Genomic DNA, 15,596 nt, shown 5'->3' with positions numbered 1-15,596 from the left:
GTGCTTGAAATGCACACGAGTGTATGTGTTTGATGAGAACTTGCACACGAGTGTATACATTTGAAGAGAACTCACACACAAGAAGTGGGAAATGGAAGGCCACCTACGTTCACAGAAAAGAAGAGTCACTGAGGCAGTTCTGAGCACCTCCTCTACCATAAAAGCAAGCTTTACAAGCTCAGAGTGTACCACGTTACATGGAAATCATTCATGTATTAAGTCCCTATTTCCAAACAACTTATGAATGAATGTGAATTAAGCATGGCAACAGTTTGGGTTTTATTTCTGTATCCTCAGCTTCTGGCACAATATGTAGAACATAGTAGGTTTTCAACAAATGGTAGTTGAACGAATAAAAATGCCACCTCGGTGCTTGGAAACGGGGCTGCAGAGGACATGTATGACCCTGTTCCCTGCAGAGCAGTGACTGGGCTGAGGACAGAGAGCAAGCGGTGAGGGTGTGAGAGGAGAAAGAAGAGTATGAATTAAAACACTTCTGTACTCAAACCTCCTGCTTTATGAAAATCTAACCACTTTTAGGAGTCTATTTCCCTTGAAATAAATACTCATTAAAGCATTGTGATCTCTTCGATTTAATATTTTAAGGAAAATCTATTAGGCTTTCATGGTTGCTCTGAGGCAGTTTCTATGGCAAATACTCAAGTTGAACTTAACACAACTATTGATTTGTTTTGGGAAAGATCAATATGTATTTTTCTTCAGGCAGAAATACTAACATTGACTTTTCTTTAACCAATGCTTCCCTTCTGGCAAGTGCCAGCTGCCAATGACGAGGTCAGAGGAGAGACCAGTGCCTGCTGGAAACCGCCAGACCCGTCCTGTAGTGGAGGAAGCAGGGCTCCTTTCCAACATGGCACGCCTGGAGCCATTTGTAAACAAACAGGAAGCCATTTGTAAATAAACAGGAAGCCATGTGTAAACAATTTAAACCAATTGCTTAAACAACAATTAAGTATTGTCTCTCGTTTAAAGCCAATGTACGTTTTCCCAAACACACCACAGATCAAGGGTCACCAGTTGTCCCGCGGCCAAGGAGTAAAGGGCTCCTAGGAAGCAGGACACCTATTTCAGAAAGAAAGAGACCCAGGGCACACTGGACAAAAGGGTCCGCTCGTGAAAGACACTCTACGCCGAGTGCAAGGACCCAACTTCCCCTCTTCTTTACGTGACAACTGAGCATTTTATGAATAAGAAAATGTTTACAACTAAAAGGAACAGAAAGTGACCAAGTATTTCTTTAGAAACTAGGTAAAGAGGGCTAAGGGATTATTACCTCCACTCTGTGAAACTTTATTCAATAACTAGAAGAGAGCACAGTCTGCCTCCCACAGAGGAGGCCCTTCACTCTGAGCCTATCACCGTCAGATGTGTGATTCTGGCGATGAGAACAGCACTTATACTGACTCTGAAGTTCTCGAGCTGCTGTTACTCAAGGAAAAAACCACACACGTACCTTTATAACAGAAAGAAACTTCATACATGGCTTGAATAAAACAACCACAAAGCAGAGAGCTTCCTGCCCCACTGGCTTGGTTGTTATGACTGCAATGAAAATAGTGAGATTTTAAAAGCAAAAGTTCACCTCGTATTGCACATTTTTATGATATTCAATAGTTTGTAACAGCCTGTAATGAAAATTAACCTGAAATTGTGTGTGTGTGTGTGTGTGTGTATACATATAACTGAATCACTTTGTTGTACACCTGAAACCAAAACAATATGGTAAATTCTATACTTCAGAAAACTGTGCATGTTTCTGAAAGCACTGCGTTGAGGAAAGACGTCCGCAGGTCACACTGTCTGACGGGTCAGTCATCTGTGTCCCCAACAGACAGTGCACATGTCCTTGGTCTGCCTCACAGAACTGTGACAAGCGGGAGGGGGGCTGCCATTTAAAAGTCACAAAGTTTTCTCTGTTTAGAGACAGAGATCTCATGTCCCCTTCAAAACTGTGCCCTTGATAGGGTTAAAACACCATCATGGACGCTTTAATGACAGAGTGGTAAAATCAGCACTCCCTTATACTTTGGAGCAGAATGGGAGAGAAACGGACGTCAGTATAAAGTCAAGTATAAAGACGTCAGTATAAAGTCAAGTACAGGTGTTTTTAGATGGAGAGCTGCTCCAGCCTGTGCGGTGTGCAAGTTGTGTGTTGGTGAACCAGGGCGTGCATGGCCACAGGCCCCCTGCCCTCGTTCAGGGGTTACTGGATGTGAGAGAAATACACCCTCACTTCCTGTTCACTGAGTAACCCTGTCCTCCCTGCGGCAGCTACTCCTGTGCTAGCGGTTGTGCCTGCAGCCTGGAGTGGAAGCCCTGCACAGAAAGGGCATGCAGCGTGGCAGGGCTGGCAGAGTGCGGGACACAGCACCGGACGTGTGGGCTTGGACGGCAGCTGCCGCGCTGACCGAACCCGTCCTGTCTGGGTGGAGGCAGACAGCCCCCTGCAGACCAAGAGGTGGTCAGTGAGAAGTCACCAGTGCTTGCTGTGGTAAGAAAATGATCCCGCTCTGTCATCTAGCCCGAGGAGCACTTCATGTATAATGGTCTTTCCGTAATGCGCAGGGCTTTAAAGACGAATGACTAATCAAAATACTGACAAATATTAATAAACTGTCAACAGAGTGTTGAACAGTGACGCCATTATGTAATATGAACTGGACTTCCCCCCCACAATAAGTGAGATTTCTCTTGGGACATTCCATCCTCTGAGGAAACCCCCTTCTCCCTCCAGCCCCCTACCCAGACACCTTTTAATGTCTTCAGATCCACTCAATTTCTGTTTCACATAAAAGGGGAAGAAAACAAACAAACAAAACTGACCAACATGAGCTCTTCAGTAGGAAAGAACTGCAGAGTAACATTTAGCAGATGGGGGTCAGTTTCTCTGAAGGGGAGCAGCCCTTTCCTTCTATCACTTTGGGCTGCCCCAACCCCCAAAGGCATTTGAAGAAGCAGAAGTGTGCCTCCAAGAGGGCAGCTGGATACGTAGGTGTGGTAAATGCAGACAGACGGGATCCTCTGACTAGGGACACTTAGGGACTATCCCTTTCCACTGGATTGCAGTCATGTGGTCACTTTGAATAGGATTTTATGAGGATTTGGAGATCATGAAAATAGAACTACAAAGAGCGCAACTCTCTGTGTGCCTGGATGAGCTAGAGTGAAAGGCAAGGCCCAAGCCGTCAAACATAGGCGAAAAAGACAATTATTCGACTAAATCTAAAAAGACACTGGTTGTTCAGATTTTGTCAGATACTTTGGGCTGGGATCCTCAACTGTGAAGACTTTTTTGTTTTTTTCACCATAGAAAGTTTTAAAGGACCTGTTTGTTGTCTCAGGTAGACCATCCAGATAGAAGGAAATGCAAACCATCCCAGACAAAAAAAAAAAAACCACAGCCAAGCGGCAAGATGATGTTCATAAACCAGGAATGCTTCCTAACCAATGCTCAGAGAACACAGGATGTCAAGGGCGGAACTGCAGCCTGTACTGGGCTCTGCCGACCACAGCTATGGCTGCAAATCAGGAGGAAGACTACAGCAACTCTGAAGACACTGCGGGAAATGCCTCCCCTCCCTTCATCTCCTTCCTTCGCCTCCCTACTTCTGTCTCTTTCTCTCCAGTAGACACAACATCGATTTCAAAAGAACTTCAGTCACTCCTAGATCACAGCCATCCCACTTGGAAACTGTGCTGCTGTAGAAAAGCCCCACCAGGGAGATACAGCATTGACAGAGTAGCTGGCAAATAAAGGGATAATTATTTGTGAACCTCACAGCTGGATAAATGCAACAATCTCCCAGTCGTATTTTCTCTCTTTAATCAACAAACATCTAAAAGCTTCCCCACACAGCAGGGCTTATTTCAGGTGTTGGAGAGTAAGATTGAGGACAACTTGTCCCTGCTCCCATGAAGCCTGCAATTTTGGAAACCTAGTACTACCTACACACAACATGCTATGACCGTAGGCTGACAACACTGTCACCTTCCTCCAGCGTTAGGAACCTGGGCTCTGTCTTGCTCCCCCTTGCCTGGTGCTCTGCTCTATAATTTGCTGAACAGCTCCATTCCTCCACAGCTGGCCATCCTCTGCCAACTCTGTTGGGGACTCCACGTCAACAGGCTCCCAACTATATGCATGCCAGGGTCTCTCCATTTACCTCTCCCAGGCTCTCTCTCACATCTCTCTGCCCTGTTTACCTACTTGAGTATTCATTCCTCTTGCTGTCTTCCCCTGACACCACCCTCTTCAGAAGTCAGGGCTCTGAGATCTGAGGTCTCCAAACTTCTTAAGTGGAAAGAGGAAACCAAGTGCATATTCAGGAGAGTGTGTGGAGGGCTGGAAATCAGTGACCTTTTAAAGGCTGAGGTCATTGAAGGGCCCATCCTCATGATCAAGCAGTCAACTGGATGCCCATTCTCTTTCTAGACAGTTGGAGAAGCAGAGAAAATGTTTTGTGTTTTTGCTTCAGTAGTTATAGATTCCACTTCCTTTTACTTCTGTCCACAATTCATTAGGTTCCAGCTTTTAAATAAAAAACTTTCAGTCATGTTTTTGGCTAATTAGCTCTTCATTTTAACTTCTTGTTCTTAATTTGCTCTAATCTGACAGTGTGGCCTGAGGCTTCTGCAGAGGGTTGACATTATCTATTAGTATGTATTTAAGCAGTTATCAGTGGGAGAAACAGATGGAAAGAGACACCGATAAAGACATTTCATCCCTAAAAGATATCCCTGTAACCCCACTGCACAGAGGGTAGTGGCAGGAGGCGCACCTGCTCTCTGGGGCTGGAGACTCTTCCGACAATCATCTGGTGGGGGGCGGCGCTGGCACACAGGAGCAGAGGCCAGGGACACTGCTAAAACCACAATGCGCACAGGATAACCCCACAGGAAAAAAGACGTAGCCCCAAATGTCAGCAATGCTGAGGCTGAGACACTCTGGACCACAGTATGTTCAAAAAGCCAAGGAACATTACTTAACTACTTTCTGCCCACGCCAAGGTTTATCTCAATTCTCTGAACTGTCAGTAACACCCCAAAGGGCTCGGCTGGCTCTAATGGCTGAACTTCTGCTGGTGGTCCTTTACCCACTCCCACCTTCAAGTTCAAAGTTATTGCTCACTAAACACACCACTAACTGGTTATCCTTAACCACATGTGCATGGTTCTGGTTGGCCCACATGACTAGTAACCATTCCACATTATGCACACATGAAACCTCTGTTGGAGAGTTGCTGCCAAAATCTGTGATGCTGGCTGTGCTGAGAGATAGGGAAACAGCAGCATGAAATTCCACTAGGCTTATGATGCCTTAACAATTTTATTAATAAGAGAGAACACAAATGAACAAATTCTACCTTAAATGTGACAAAAGCCAGTTTCTTCTAGGTGTCTTTGTTTCTCCCTTCTTTCCATTATCAGGGGCTTTATGGAATGAGGAGGAAGACAGGAAGGAGCCTGGAAATTGCTTGACACCAGCTCAGCATGAGAGCTGAACTTGAAAATCTCTGGTCTATGAAAATGAAGAGAGAGAACCAGGATTTGTCAAAATGGGTCAGACTTTCTCTTTTCCTTTTCTTTAGCTTGAACTGAAAGACAATGGCGATTACTAGGTGGGGTCAGGTTCAAGGAGGTGGATGCAGTACAGGGAGACTCTCTCTTATGGAAAACCTTCCCCAACACACACACACACACACACACACACACACACACACACACACTCACACACACTCATACACACTGACTCTTCTGACTTCTGATGCTAATGCTTTCACCTTTTCTCATTTAACCAAAAAGCAGAATTTGAAATGCACTCTGGGCATGTAAGTCTTGTAGGGCCATACTGAATGTAGGCCAGAGTGCCACTTCTGACGGTTAGGAGGCAGCCAGAGCTGGTTCTGAGCTTAAGAGAGATTGCTAAGCAGCTGATCTGAGCTAGAAAAATAAATTTATGAGAAATAAGAGAAAGAAAATGTTCCAAGTGAATGGCAGAAGAAAAACTGGGTGTGGATCTGTCATTTATGGGCAAAATACTAACTTATGCATTGTGATTTCACAAGTTCATCTGACTACTACAAGCTCAACAGCACAGTAGAGAAGGAAAATAAAAGTCATTCATTGATTTCGGGGTAGGATCTTTGTAAATTTTCAGGAGGAAAAAAAAAAAACACAGTTCAGAAAAGTTGATCATCTTGCCCAATAGCACTCTGAGACTTAGGATCAGAGGTTGGTCTTGGGATTCCCCAGGCAGTCCAGTAACCACGCTGTGCTGCCTACACAAGTAAGAATGGTGCAGAGCAGAGGAGGAGCTGCCCAGGTGACCGGGAGGTCAGAGGGAAAAGAGGATGTCAAGGCAGGAGGGAAGGCACACTCCAGAAGCAAGGGGCAGGGAGGGTGCTGTCTGGTCTGCGTGCCATCCTACCCACGGGGACAAGGTGGGAGCACGCTGAGGGGGCATTTCCTACACACGAGGCTCTGGTACCTGTTTGGCCCAGAAGACATCAACAAGGGGGGAAATGACTAAGGTGGAGTCTGCGGGTTCTTTGCAAAATGTCAGCACTCCTTAGAACCACACGACTGTTTTCTCAGCCCTCTGGAATTCGTTAATTTATTCAACAATATTTTCGAGCACCTGTTTTGTTCCAGGCGCTGCTCCTGGCCATATGAATAAAACCGACCCTTAAAAGACAGGCCCTTTTCCTCTGGAGGGTGTTCTAGTGAGATATAGGAAAATAAATAAACATGAGAGTGTCTAATCATGTTAAGTGCTATGAAGAAAACTGCACAGAGTAATATGGGAGTGACTGGAGGATCTGCTTTGGACTGGGTGGTTAGGAAAACCTCTTTAAGGAGGCGGCATTTGAGCTGAGACCTCGAAGAGAAGAGCCAGTGACACAGTGAGACAGCTGGTTAGAGAGCACAGGCCATGCAAAGGCTCAAGGACAAGGTCAAGTGATCATGAGACCAAGGGTGGCAGGTTCAAGGAAACACAGAAAGTCTGCGTGGCTGTGACTCTGGGAGGAAGGAGGAGCGGATGAAATGAGGTCATCCCGGTGAGCTCAGCCGTACCAGAGAGATGCATCTGTCCACTTAGCAAGTATCAAGCGTCCACTAGGCGCAGGGCACTGCTGAGGATATAAAAAAGAAAGATGAAACCCTGATTCAAGGGTTCTGTCTGCAGGGAAGAAGTCAGGAGTTTAGCAGGAGTGCAGAATACTTACACAATTGTGTTAGAGAGTACTCCACTCCGGGCAGAGACACGGTGCGGACATGACCATGTGCTGAGCAAGGGCAGGGGCTTTCCAGAAGCACCTGAACCAACACACCCATGCACCTACTCGAGCCAGTATATAATCTGAAGAAGGGAACGCACTAGCCGTCCAAAGTCACGGTATGAGGTCTCAAATCCGGACATCTGCTCTGCTGGGGTCGGGAGGTGAGGTCATCCCAGAGATGAGTCACCGAGCCCACCTTTCGCCACCGGGTGAGCCTTCTCGGTCTTCGTGGGTGGGGCAGGGCCGTAGGAATCCCCCCACCCGGCCTAAATCGGGCGCACTCAGAAAACCCAGACAGGGGAGCTGCCAAGACCAAGGCTCTGATTAGCACCTGATTCACCCAGGCAGTCAAGGCAGGGCGGTGACTGCTGGTAACAGGCCCCCAGTCTCCCCGGGGAAAGGCCTGCGGGAGTTTTGGTGACCGTGATCCCAGGGGAGCCTCCGTGACTCTCCCCACCGGGTCGGGGCGCGCCTGCGTGACCACCGGCCCCGCCCAGACTCAGAACGCGCACGCGGCTGCGGCTGGGGTGCGCGTGCGCCCTGGCCCGGGCCTCCGAGGAGCGCCAGTCCCCAGTCTCCTGGCCCGGCCGCCGAGGAGCCGTAATTCCGGAGGCCTCCGACCCCAGGAGTCTTGTCCCTGTCCCCGCCCCCCAGCGTCCCCAGGAGACAAATCCCTTTGCCCTGGCCCAGCCTCCAAGGAGTCGTGTCCACAAGTCCGGGGGTCCGGCGTGACAGGCGCCCAGCTCACTGGGGGGCGGTGGTGGGTGGGGACGTCGCGAACCCCTTCCCACAGGGGCGCTGGCGCCTCTGCCTGGCGGCCGGGAAGTCCAGGGGCGGAGGGCAGGCAGGAGCGGAGCGGTCGGACCGGCCGGGCGGCCGCGGGCTCCGCCGTGGGTCCGCGGGCGCGCGCTCCTCCTCGCCCGCCCCGCATGCCCTGACTGCGCCTGCCGCCGCGCCCCGGGCCAGACCGCGCGGCCGCCATGGGGAATGGGATGAACAAGGTAACGTGTCCGCGCGCCTCCCTCTGCCCCCCCGGCCTCCCTGCGCGGGGCTTTTGCGGCGAGGGGCGCCCCGAGCGCCCGGGCCCAGAGGGCGGGGGCCGCGAGCCAGCGCCGCGAGGCCGGGCCGCGCTTCCGGGCGGGCGGCGCTCGACCTGCGCGCCGGCCTGAGCGGGGAGGGCTGTGGTTTCTCCCTTCTCCTCCCCCCACCCCCTCTCCCCCCACCTCCCGCTTCACCCCCAGCTCAGCTCCTGAAGCATCACCGCCCACGTCATTACTAAACAGGAGGAGATAAGTGTCTCTTCTTCCGTAATGTCTTCTTCCCAGATTTTTTACCGTGTGCCGGTTAACTTTTTCTTACGGACAGAAAAGTTGATAGAAGCCTAAATCCTGGGGTGCTTGTAACTGCCCGGGTGTGGGGCACAGATTCGAAGCTGCTTTATCGCGGTCGTGCGGCTGCTCCCCGCCTCTGCTCGGCCGGCCCTCCAGCCCTCCCTGCCCAGAGCCCTCCCTGCTGTGCCTCTCCTGCCGGGGAGGGGATCGGACTCCAGCTGCCTGGGGCAAACACGGCGAAGGATTTTGTGATCTGGTACTGCCGGCTTAAAGAAAAGAATACAGAACTTTTTTTAAAAAGCCTTCATCGAAAACTGTCTGTTCTCGGGTCTTTGAAGTGGTCCCGGACCAGAGGGTGGACTGTCCTCTTCTCCTCCCCGCGCACCACACTCACCCAGGGTCCGTGCAGGTTCAGCTGTCCTGCTGGGTGGGTCCACGGCCGACTCGTGGGCCCCGGGGTTCCTTCAGTGTCCGCGGCCGAGGCAGGCAGTGAAGGTGCTGCAGGGAGTGTCCTGTCTACCTGCCCAACTGCTTACCTGCCACGTTCACCGTGTCATTGAGACTTAGTTTATCAAAGGTCGAGTGCGCGGTTTAGGCCCGCATACCAGAGGTTTTTGTTAACCAGGGTCCTATTCCTTGCGAGGGCTTTTTGGAGGGAAGGCCTGTGACAGTAATCAGGTTTGGAAAGAGACTGTTTCTTGGATAAATACTTGCATTATGTCTCCATTAGCACGGCACCATGAACTTTTTTTTTAGTGAAAGCAGAACCTTGAAGGGTCTTCGGCGAGGCAGTGGGCTCTGTTTGCCTTCCCATTAGTTGTGATTATGCCTCAGGTTTATTTTGGTGTTTTTCCTAGTTTTCTCCACTTGAGGTGTTCACTCTCCACTTTTTTCAGCATTTAATTTGTAGTATTTTTCTATTAAAACTGAAAGAACATACTTAGGGATACAGATCATTGCCTAAGTGTTCAAAATTATTTTCAGATTTTTAGCCAAAGCTGTCTTTTTCATACATGAGTTTGACCTTTCAAAGAAAGCAGTATGTTTCTTATTAATGTTATTATCATAATCCTCTTGTATTGTAAGTAGAACCAGTATCTCCAAGGTAGAGATGGGGAAACATGGGTAGAGATTTGGAGACACCATTAAATCAGTGAGTTTTTATTGTGTGCTTACTATTAGGTGCTGGTTGTGGGGACCAAGGTGGGGGGTGCAGTGGTAAATGACACAGACAGGTCTTTCATGAAACCTTCAGTAGAGACCAGCAGTTGCCCAACAGAAATATAATGTGAGCTATATGTGTAATCTAGAATTTTCCAGTAGCCACATTAAAAAAGTAAAAATAATTTTAATAATATATTTTATTTAACTGAAATATATTGTGAATATTGTCATTCAACATTTAATAGATAAAAATCACTGTTTTGTATATATATTTTTTGTACTATGTCTTCAAAGTCTGGTGTATATTTGATACTTAAATGACATCTCATTTGGGATTAGCCACGTTTTAAGTACTCAGAGTCACTGTGGCTAATGGCTACTGTATTGCATGACAGCCTGTGTGCGTGTGCATGTGTGTGTGATTTGAGAGAGAGAACAAACACACGGTCAAGAGGAGTGGAGGCCCCAGAGGATAGAGTCAGAAATAGATGTGATGAGCACAGCCTGGAAGCAGCGTTCAGTGCAGGCCAAGGATCATGTGGAGTAAAGATGTTTAAGCTGAGATCTGAAGAACTGCTCAAAGTTGCAAGATTGTTTGGTGGCAAAGTAGATTGCTGGAAGCCAGAAACTAAAAACCTTAACTAGAATGTGTTCATGTGTTATTGTGTGACTTGGAACTAGGCTTCATTTCTTCTGTAAGAACAGGAGTGGTTGATTTGCAGATCTAGTGGAAGCAGTATAAGGTGCTGGCCACAGAAATGCCTTTCTAAGAGCATTTGTAGGTTAGAACACAATGCCCTTGGAACTGAAAACTTAATTTGCAATGTGTGTGTGGGTCCTGAGGTGCCTGGCACAAGATTTATTTCCCATCTCACAAAAATCGGTCATCCTTGGCCAAGGAGAACTTATGAACCAAGCAATGCAGATTCTGTTCTTACTGTTTTGAATACAGCAGTTTTTATTTGTGATCCATGTCCCTGTGGAGGGTCTTCTCATCAACACATGCCAGTCTCCTATGTGGCAGCATATTGTGCCCATGTCAGCTAGGTGTACATAGCATTCTACACAGCTCTAGAGGGGCAGGGGAAGAGGTGTTTGCGTTCTGGGCAATTAAAGATGATGAGGAGACAAAGAAAAGAGCACAGCACTGGTGGACTTCTTTTGAGTCTCATATGATGTGCCTGCGGTTTGTCACTGTAGCCCCAGGAGGTCAGTACGCCTTATCTGACTGTTTACGCAGATGGGGAAATGGACACTCAGATTAAGTGGCATGACTGAGGTCTTAAAGCTAGGAAGTGGCGGAACTGGTTTTGAACCCAGCTGCCACTGATTTTGAGGATAGTAGAAGTCTTTACTTTAAACTAGAACGCCAGTTTAATCCAAGTGATTTCTAAAGACGCTGGAAAATAACCTGAAAAGAGCTCCCCAGAGTCCCAAATTAGTTGTAAAATAGGAAAAAGCCATCTCCTGTCTTCCTTCATGTTTGATACGGATAAAGAGGAGAGGGGAAGGTTAGGCAACCAAGACTGGCCAAGGTGTGTGCCAAGGCCTGTTTTGAACTTCACCACATAGGGTAACTCATCGAACCCCAGACCGCCATTCCATCCCTAGGCATTTACAGGTGCCCAGGCCAGAGTCACCCACTGGGTGAGTGGCAGAGCCTGGACTCAAGGCCCGGTGGCCTGGCTCTTTTCTTCATACTGACTGCCTAGCTGTGCTGCTAAAGCCCTCAAGTAGGATCAGGTTAAACTCAACAGGTTGCTGCAAGCAAACGTGTTTCTGTGGAGTCTTTGAAAATTCCTAGTTGAGTCCAAGCTTTCTCCAGGGTCTGACCACAACATCTTTTGGGGAAGGACCTGTAAAGAAAAGTCCTCATTCTCATCTTATTAGTCTTAAGTACAATAATAACTGATTAAAAACAACAATCAGATCTCTCTGGCTAAGCATCATACTAGAGAAATGTGCACGTTTTTATCTTGTCAGCCAGAACCAATGACCTAACAGTGGGCTGGAGCACTGCCATCCTGGGGCAGCTTGTGAGCACCAGGTTTGGCTCAGTTCATCAGTGTTGTTAAGGGACCTCTTTCTTCCTCACTGCCCTGTTTTCCTGGAAAGCAGCCTACCTGGTAGAAGTGAGGCTGCCCTAGTCTTTCATGGGAGACTTGCTCCTGGTAGTGGGAGGTAGATCCTTCCCTGACTGCATTGCCTTGCTATGAGAAGTGCACTGTTGTGAAAGGGGCGTAGCTGTCAGAAAGCCTAATTTGGGGTGTCCACCACTCTGCTGTTGCATGGGTGTGTTCTTGAACGAGTCCCTCAGTGTTCCTAAGCAGCACTTTCTTTATTGCCCTTGATTCGTAGGGATGGTGGTTTGCTTAGCTAGTCTCCTTATTTGTTTTAAAATGAGTACAATGTTGCCTCCCCCAATTACTACCCAGATTCTTGGAGAAACAGATGAGACCTTTTTTTGCAAATTGCAAAGTACAGATTATTGTTGTTATTTTAGTCGCTCAGTCGTGTCCTACTCTTTGTGACCCCATGGACCCACCAGATTCCTCTGTCCATGGGATTTCCCAGGCAAGAATACTGGAGTGGGTTGCCATTTCCTAGAGCAGTCATCTCAAATGAGATCTGAGTGACAAGCAGCCATCCAGGTAGACGATAGGGCGTCAACACCCTCAGCAGAGGGAAAGGACTTCCTTTAGAGCCTAGGACATTCTCACATGGCACATACAGACTTTCTTTGACCTGTCCTTACTTCTCGCCATGGGGTGATGACTTCACTCCCCCTGTGTTCTCAATTCTGGCTTGAGCCCCAACTCTCGGTGATGTCACTGATCAGCCACTTCACCCTCCATGAGCCAGGAGGAGCCTGAGCCTGCTAGAACATTGTTTCATTTCATTTTCTCTTTCTTTGTCCTTAGGGATTACCAGCACCAGTTATACTGGGGAAACCTACCAGTCAAATATTTAGAGTTTTAAGTTTGAGTTGAAGCTGACTGATGTAGATATTTAAATATTTATGGGCTTTTTATTCTCCTTGAAAACAAAAATGTAGTTTCTCTCCCTGTCAATGGCCAGTTCTCTAGCTTTCCTGGATCTTGTTTTATAACTCTATCATGGGAAGTAGATGGGGAAACAGTGGAAACAGTGTCAGACTTTATTTTTTTGGACTCCAAAATCACTGCAGATGGTGACTGCAGGCATGAAATTAAAAGACGTTTACTCCTTGGAAGGAAAGTTATGACCAACCTAGATAGCATATTCAGAAGCAGAGACATTACTTTGCCAACAAAGGTTCGTCTAGTCAAGGCTATGGTTTTTCCTGTGGTCATGTATGGATGTGAGCGTTGGACTGTGAAGAAGGCTGAGTGCCTAAGAATTGATGCTTTTGAACTGTGGTGTTGGAGAAGACTTTCGAGTCCCTTGGACTGCAAGGAGATCCAACCAGTCCATTCTGAAGGAGATCAGCCCTGGAATTTCTTTGGAAGGAATGATGCTAAAGCTGAAACTCCAGTACTTTGGCCACCTCATGCGAAGAGTTGACTCATTGGAAAAGACTCTGATGCTGGGAGGGATTGGGGGCAAGAGGCGAAGGGGACAACAGAGGATGAGATGGCTGGATGGCATCGCCGACTCGGTGGACGTGAGTCTGGGTGAACTCCGGAAGTTGGTGATGGACAGGGAGGCTTGGCGTGCTGTGATTCATGGGGTCGCAAAGAGTCAGACACGACTGAGCAACTGAACTGAACTGAACTGATGGAAGAAACTACAGAAATTGGGATTGAGCTGTTGGCTCGCATGGTAAAGAATCTGCCTGCAATGCAGGAGACCTGGGTTTGATCCATGGGTTGCGAAGATCCCCTGGAGGAGGGCATGGGAACCGACTCCAATATTCTTGCCTGGAGAATCCCCATGGACAGAGGAGACTGGCAGGCTACAGTCTATGGGGTCGCAAAGAGTCAGACACAACTGAACAACTTAGCATGCAATTTGCTTTCTATTTCCAGCCCTTGAAACTGTAATTTATTCTCCTCGTCTGGAAAATGGAGTTGAAAGTTTACTCACACAACTCTGTCCTCTTTTTACAGTTAAAATATTTAAATGCATATAAATGTGCAGCTTGCATGGTTTCGAGTGAGTTGCCTCCCTGATGTTGGTGAGGGCAGACCTCTTGTCCTTGCCGTCGTTTGGCCCTGGGCACCGACCTTCCCAGAGCAGAAAGGGGCAAAGCAGGATCTCTCAGGCCTCATCCACAGTGGTTTTCCATCTCTCTCTTCTTTGCGTGGCCCCTCCCACCTGGCTCATGTTGTTCATTCATTCATTGAAGAGACATTTACCTAAGTAGTGATCTGCCGATCATGCAGCAACCACTCAGGTTTAGAGAAAGCGTATTCACAGATATGATGCAGGCAGCGTATAGGGGTCATAGTCATTTATCACAGTATTTAAGGTTTTTAAAAATATACAGTTGACAGTGTTTGAAAATGGAGATGTTTCCCATGAGACCTAGGTGCTGGAGCTGGGGAGCCTGACTTGTGTCTCTGCCTCATCACCTCGGGCTGTGGGGCGGAGGCTAAAGGCATCGAAACCTCCATCCCTGAAGGACAGCTCTTGTTGAGGTATCTAATTTCCCAGAGCTATTTGGAGCCCTGGGAAGAGTTTAATCTGGAGTCACATGGTCAACTTGGCACCTTGAAGGCAGGTTCAGGAGCCCTTTGGGGGACAAAGCCAGAGGTAGGGGATCTCTAAGAAGTTGTGTCAGTGGATCAGATGGGAGCTGGACAAAGGCCTGCACCACGGCTTCCAGAGGAGCAGACTGGCTGGGATCCCAGGGAGGCGTGGAAGCCAGTGCTGACCAAGGCAGGAGTGATGCCCAGAGGAGGGCGGGCTCTCCTGGTGGTCCCTGCAGCGCTGGTGGGGCTGCTTTCCCAGGTGGGCAGGGCTTTGCTGCCCTGTGACTTGCTTGAAGATTTGTGCAGTTTATTTACATTTGTGCATTTTTCTGGGTTGAAAGGCCTACATCAGGATGCCTGCTGCTGCTGCTAAGTCACTTCAGTCGTGTCCGACTCTGTGCGACCCCGTAGACGGCAGCCCTCCAGGCTCCCCTGTCCCTGGGATTCTCCAGGCAAGAACACTGGAGTGGGTTGCCATTTCCTTCTCCAGTGCATGAAAGTGAAAAGTGAAAGTGAAGTCATTCAGTCGTGTCCGACTCTTAGCGACCCCATGGACTGTAGCCTACCAGCCTCCTCCGTCCTTGGGATTTGCCAGGCAAGAGTACTGGAGTGGGGTGCCATTGCCTTCTTGGATCAGGATGCCTAGTTGTAAGCAGTAGAATCCAAATGCATCTGCTTGAGCTGAAACGGCAGAAGGCCAGGAGGGCTAGAGAACCAGATTCAGGCAACTCTGCCAGGAGCCGATTCTAGGACTGACCTGGGGAGAGCGTCTCTGCAGCTGCTCCAAGGTGCTGCTGCTGCTGCCACTGCCAGTGAGCTCTGTGGGTTCTGCCAGCCCTGGGCCCCCGCTACCAGGCAGGGTGCTGGTGGGTGCTGTGCTGTCTCGGCTCCAGCCTGGAGCAGCCATGGAGGCCTGCTGCCGCTGTAGCAGGGAGCCGATGGGCTGGGGGCTGGTGCAGCCTACCAGGCTCCAAAGTAGGGGCTTCCAAGTCTTGGAAACCAGTAAACAGCTGTCAGTTGCAGGGTTTGTAACCCTTGAGCAGACTCATGGGATGAAGGACCCCAAGCAGTGAGGGTCTCTGCCCTCTCTAGTGAGAATACTGGGAGCAGAGCAGGCGATATTCCAG

General features: G+C 48.7%; 1 protein-coding gene and 1 long non-coding RNA gene across 5 annotated transcripts in view; one reads left to right on the top strand and one right to left on the bottom strand.

Moving 5' to 3' along the window:
• Positions 1-260: 260 nt before the first annotated feature.
• Positions 261-7,335, bottom strand: LOC132343667 (uncharacterized). The gene is made up of 2 exons (XR_009492621.1): positions 7,248-7,335; positions 261-7,154 (listed from the first exon to the last, which is right to left on the bottom strand). It is a non-coding gene; the product is annotated as an uncharacterized lncRNA (long non-coding RNA).
• The window catches only part of DUSP22 (dual specificity phosphatase 22), a 50,291-nt gene continuing 41,842 nt past the window's right edge, over positions 7,148-15,596 (top strand). For 3 of the 4 annotated variants that reach the window (XR_003032279.2, XM_005223918.5, XM_002697612.6), the window contains exon 1: positions 7,839-8,302. Coding sequence is in view for 2 of the 4 variants with exons in the window: in XM_005223918.5 (XP_005223975.1) it covers positions 8,282-8,302 (21 nt within the window). In the remaining 2 variants the exon portion in view is untranslated. Of the gene's footprint in view, positions 7,511-7,838; positions 8,303-15,596 lie in introns of those variants that run through there. The other variant, XM_015460023.3, reaches the window with a different exon arrangement.

This window comes from Bos taurus, chromosome 23 (genome assembly GCF_002263795.3).
Source record: "Bos taurus isolate L1 Dominette 01449 registration number 42190680 breed Hereford chromosome 23, ARS-UCD2.0, whole genome shotgun sequence".
NCBI lineage: Eukaryota > Metazoa > Chordata > Mammalia > Artiodactyla > Bovidae > Bos > Bos taurus.
Note: the sequence above shows the minus strand (reverse complement) of the source record. Positions and strands in the feature narration are given on the sequence as shown.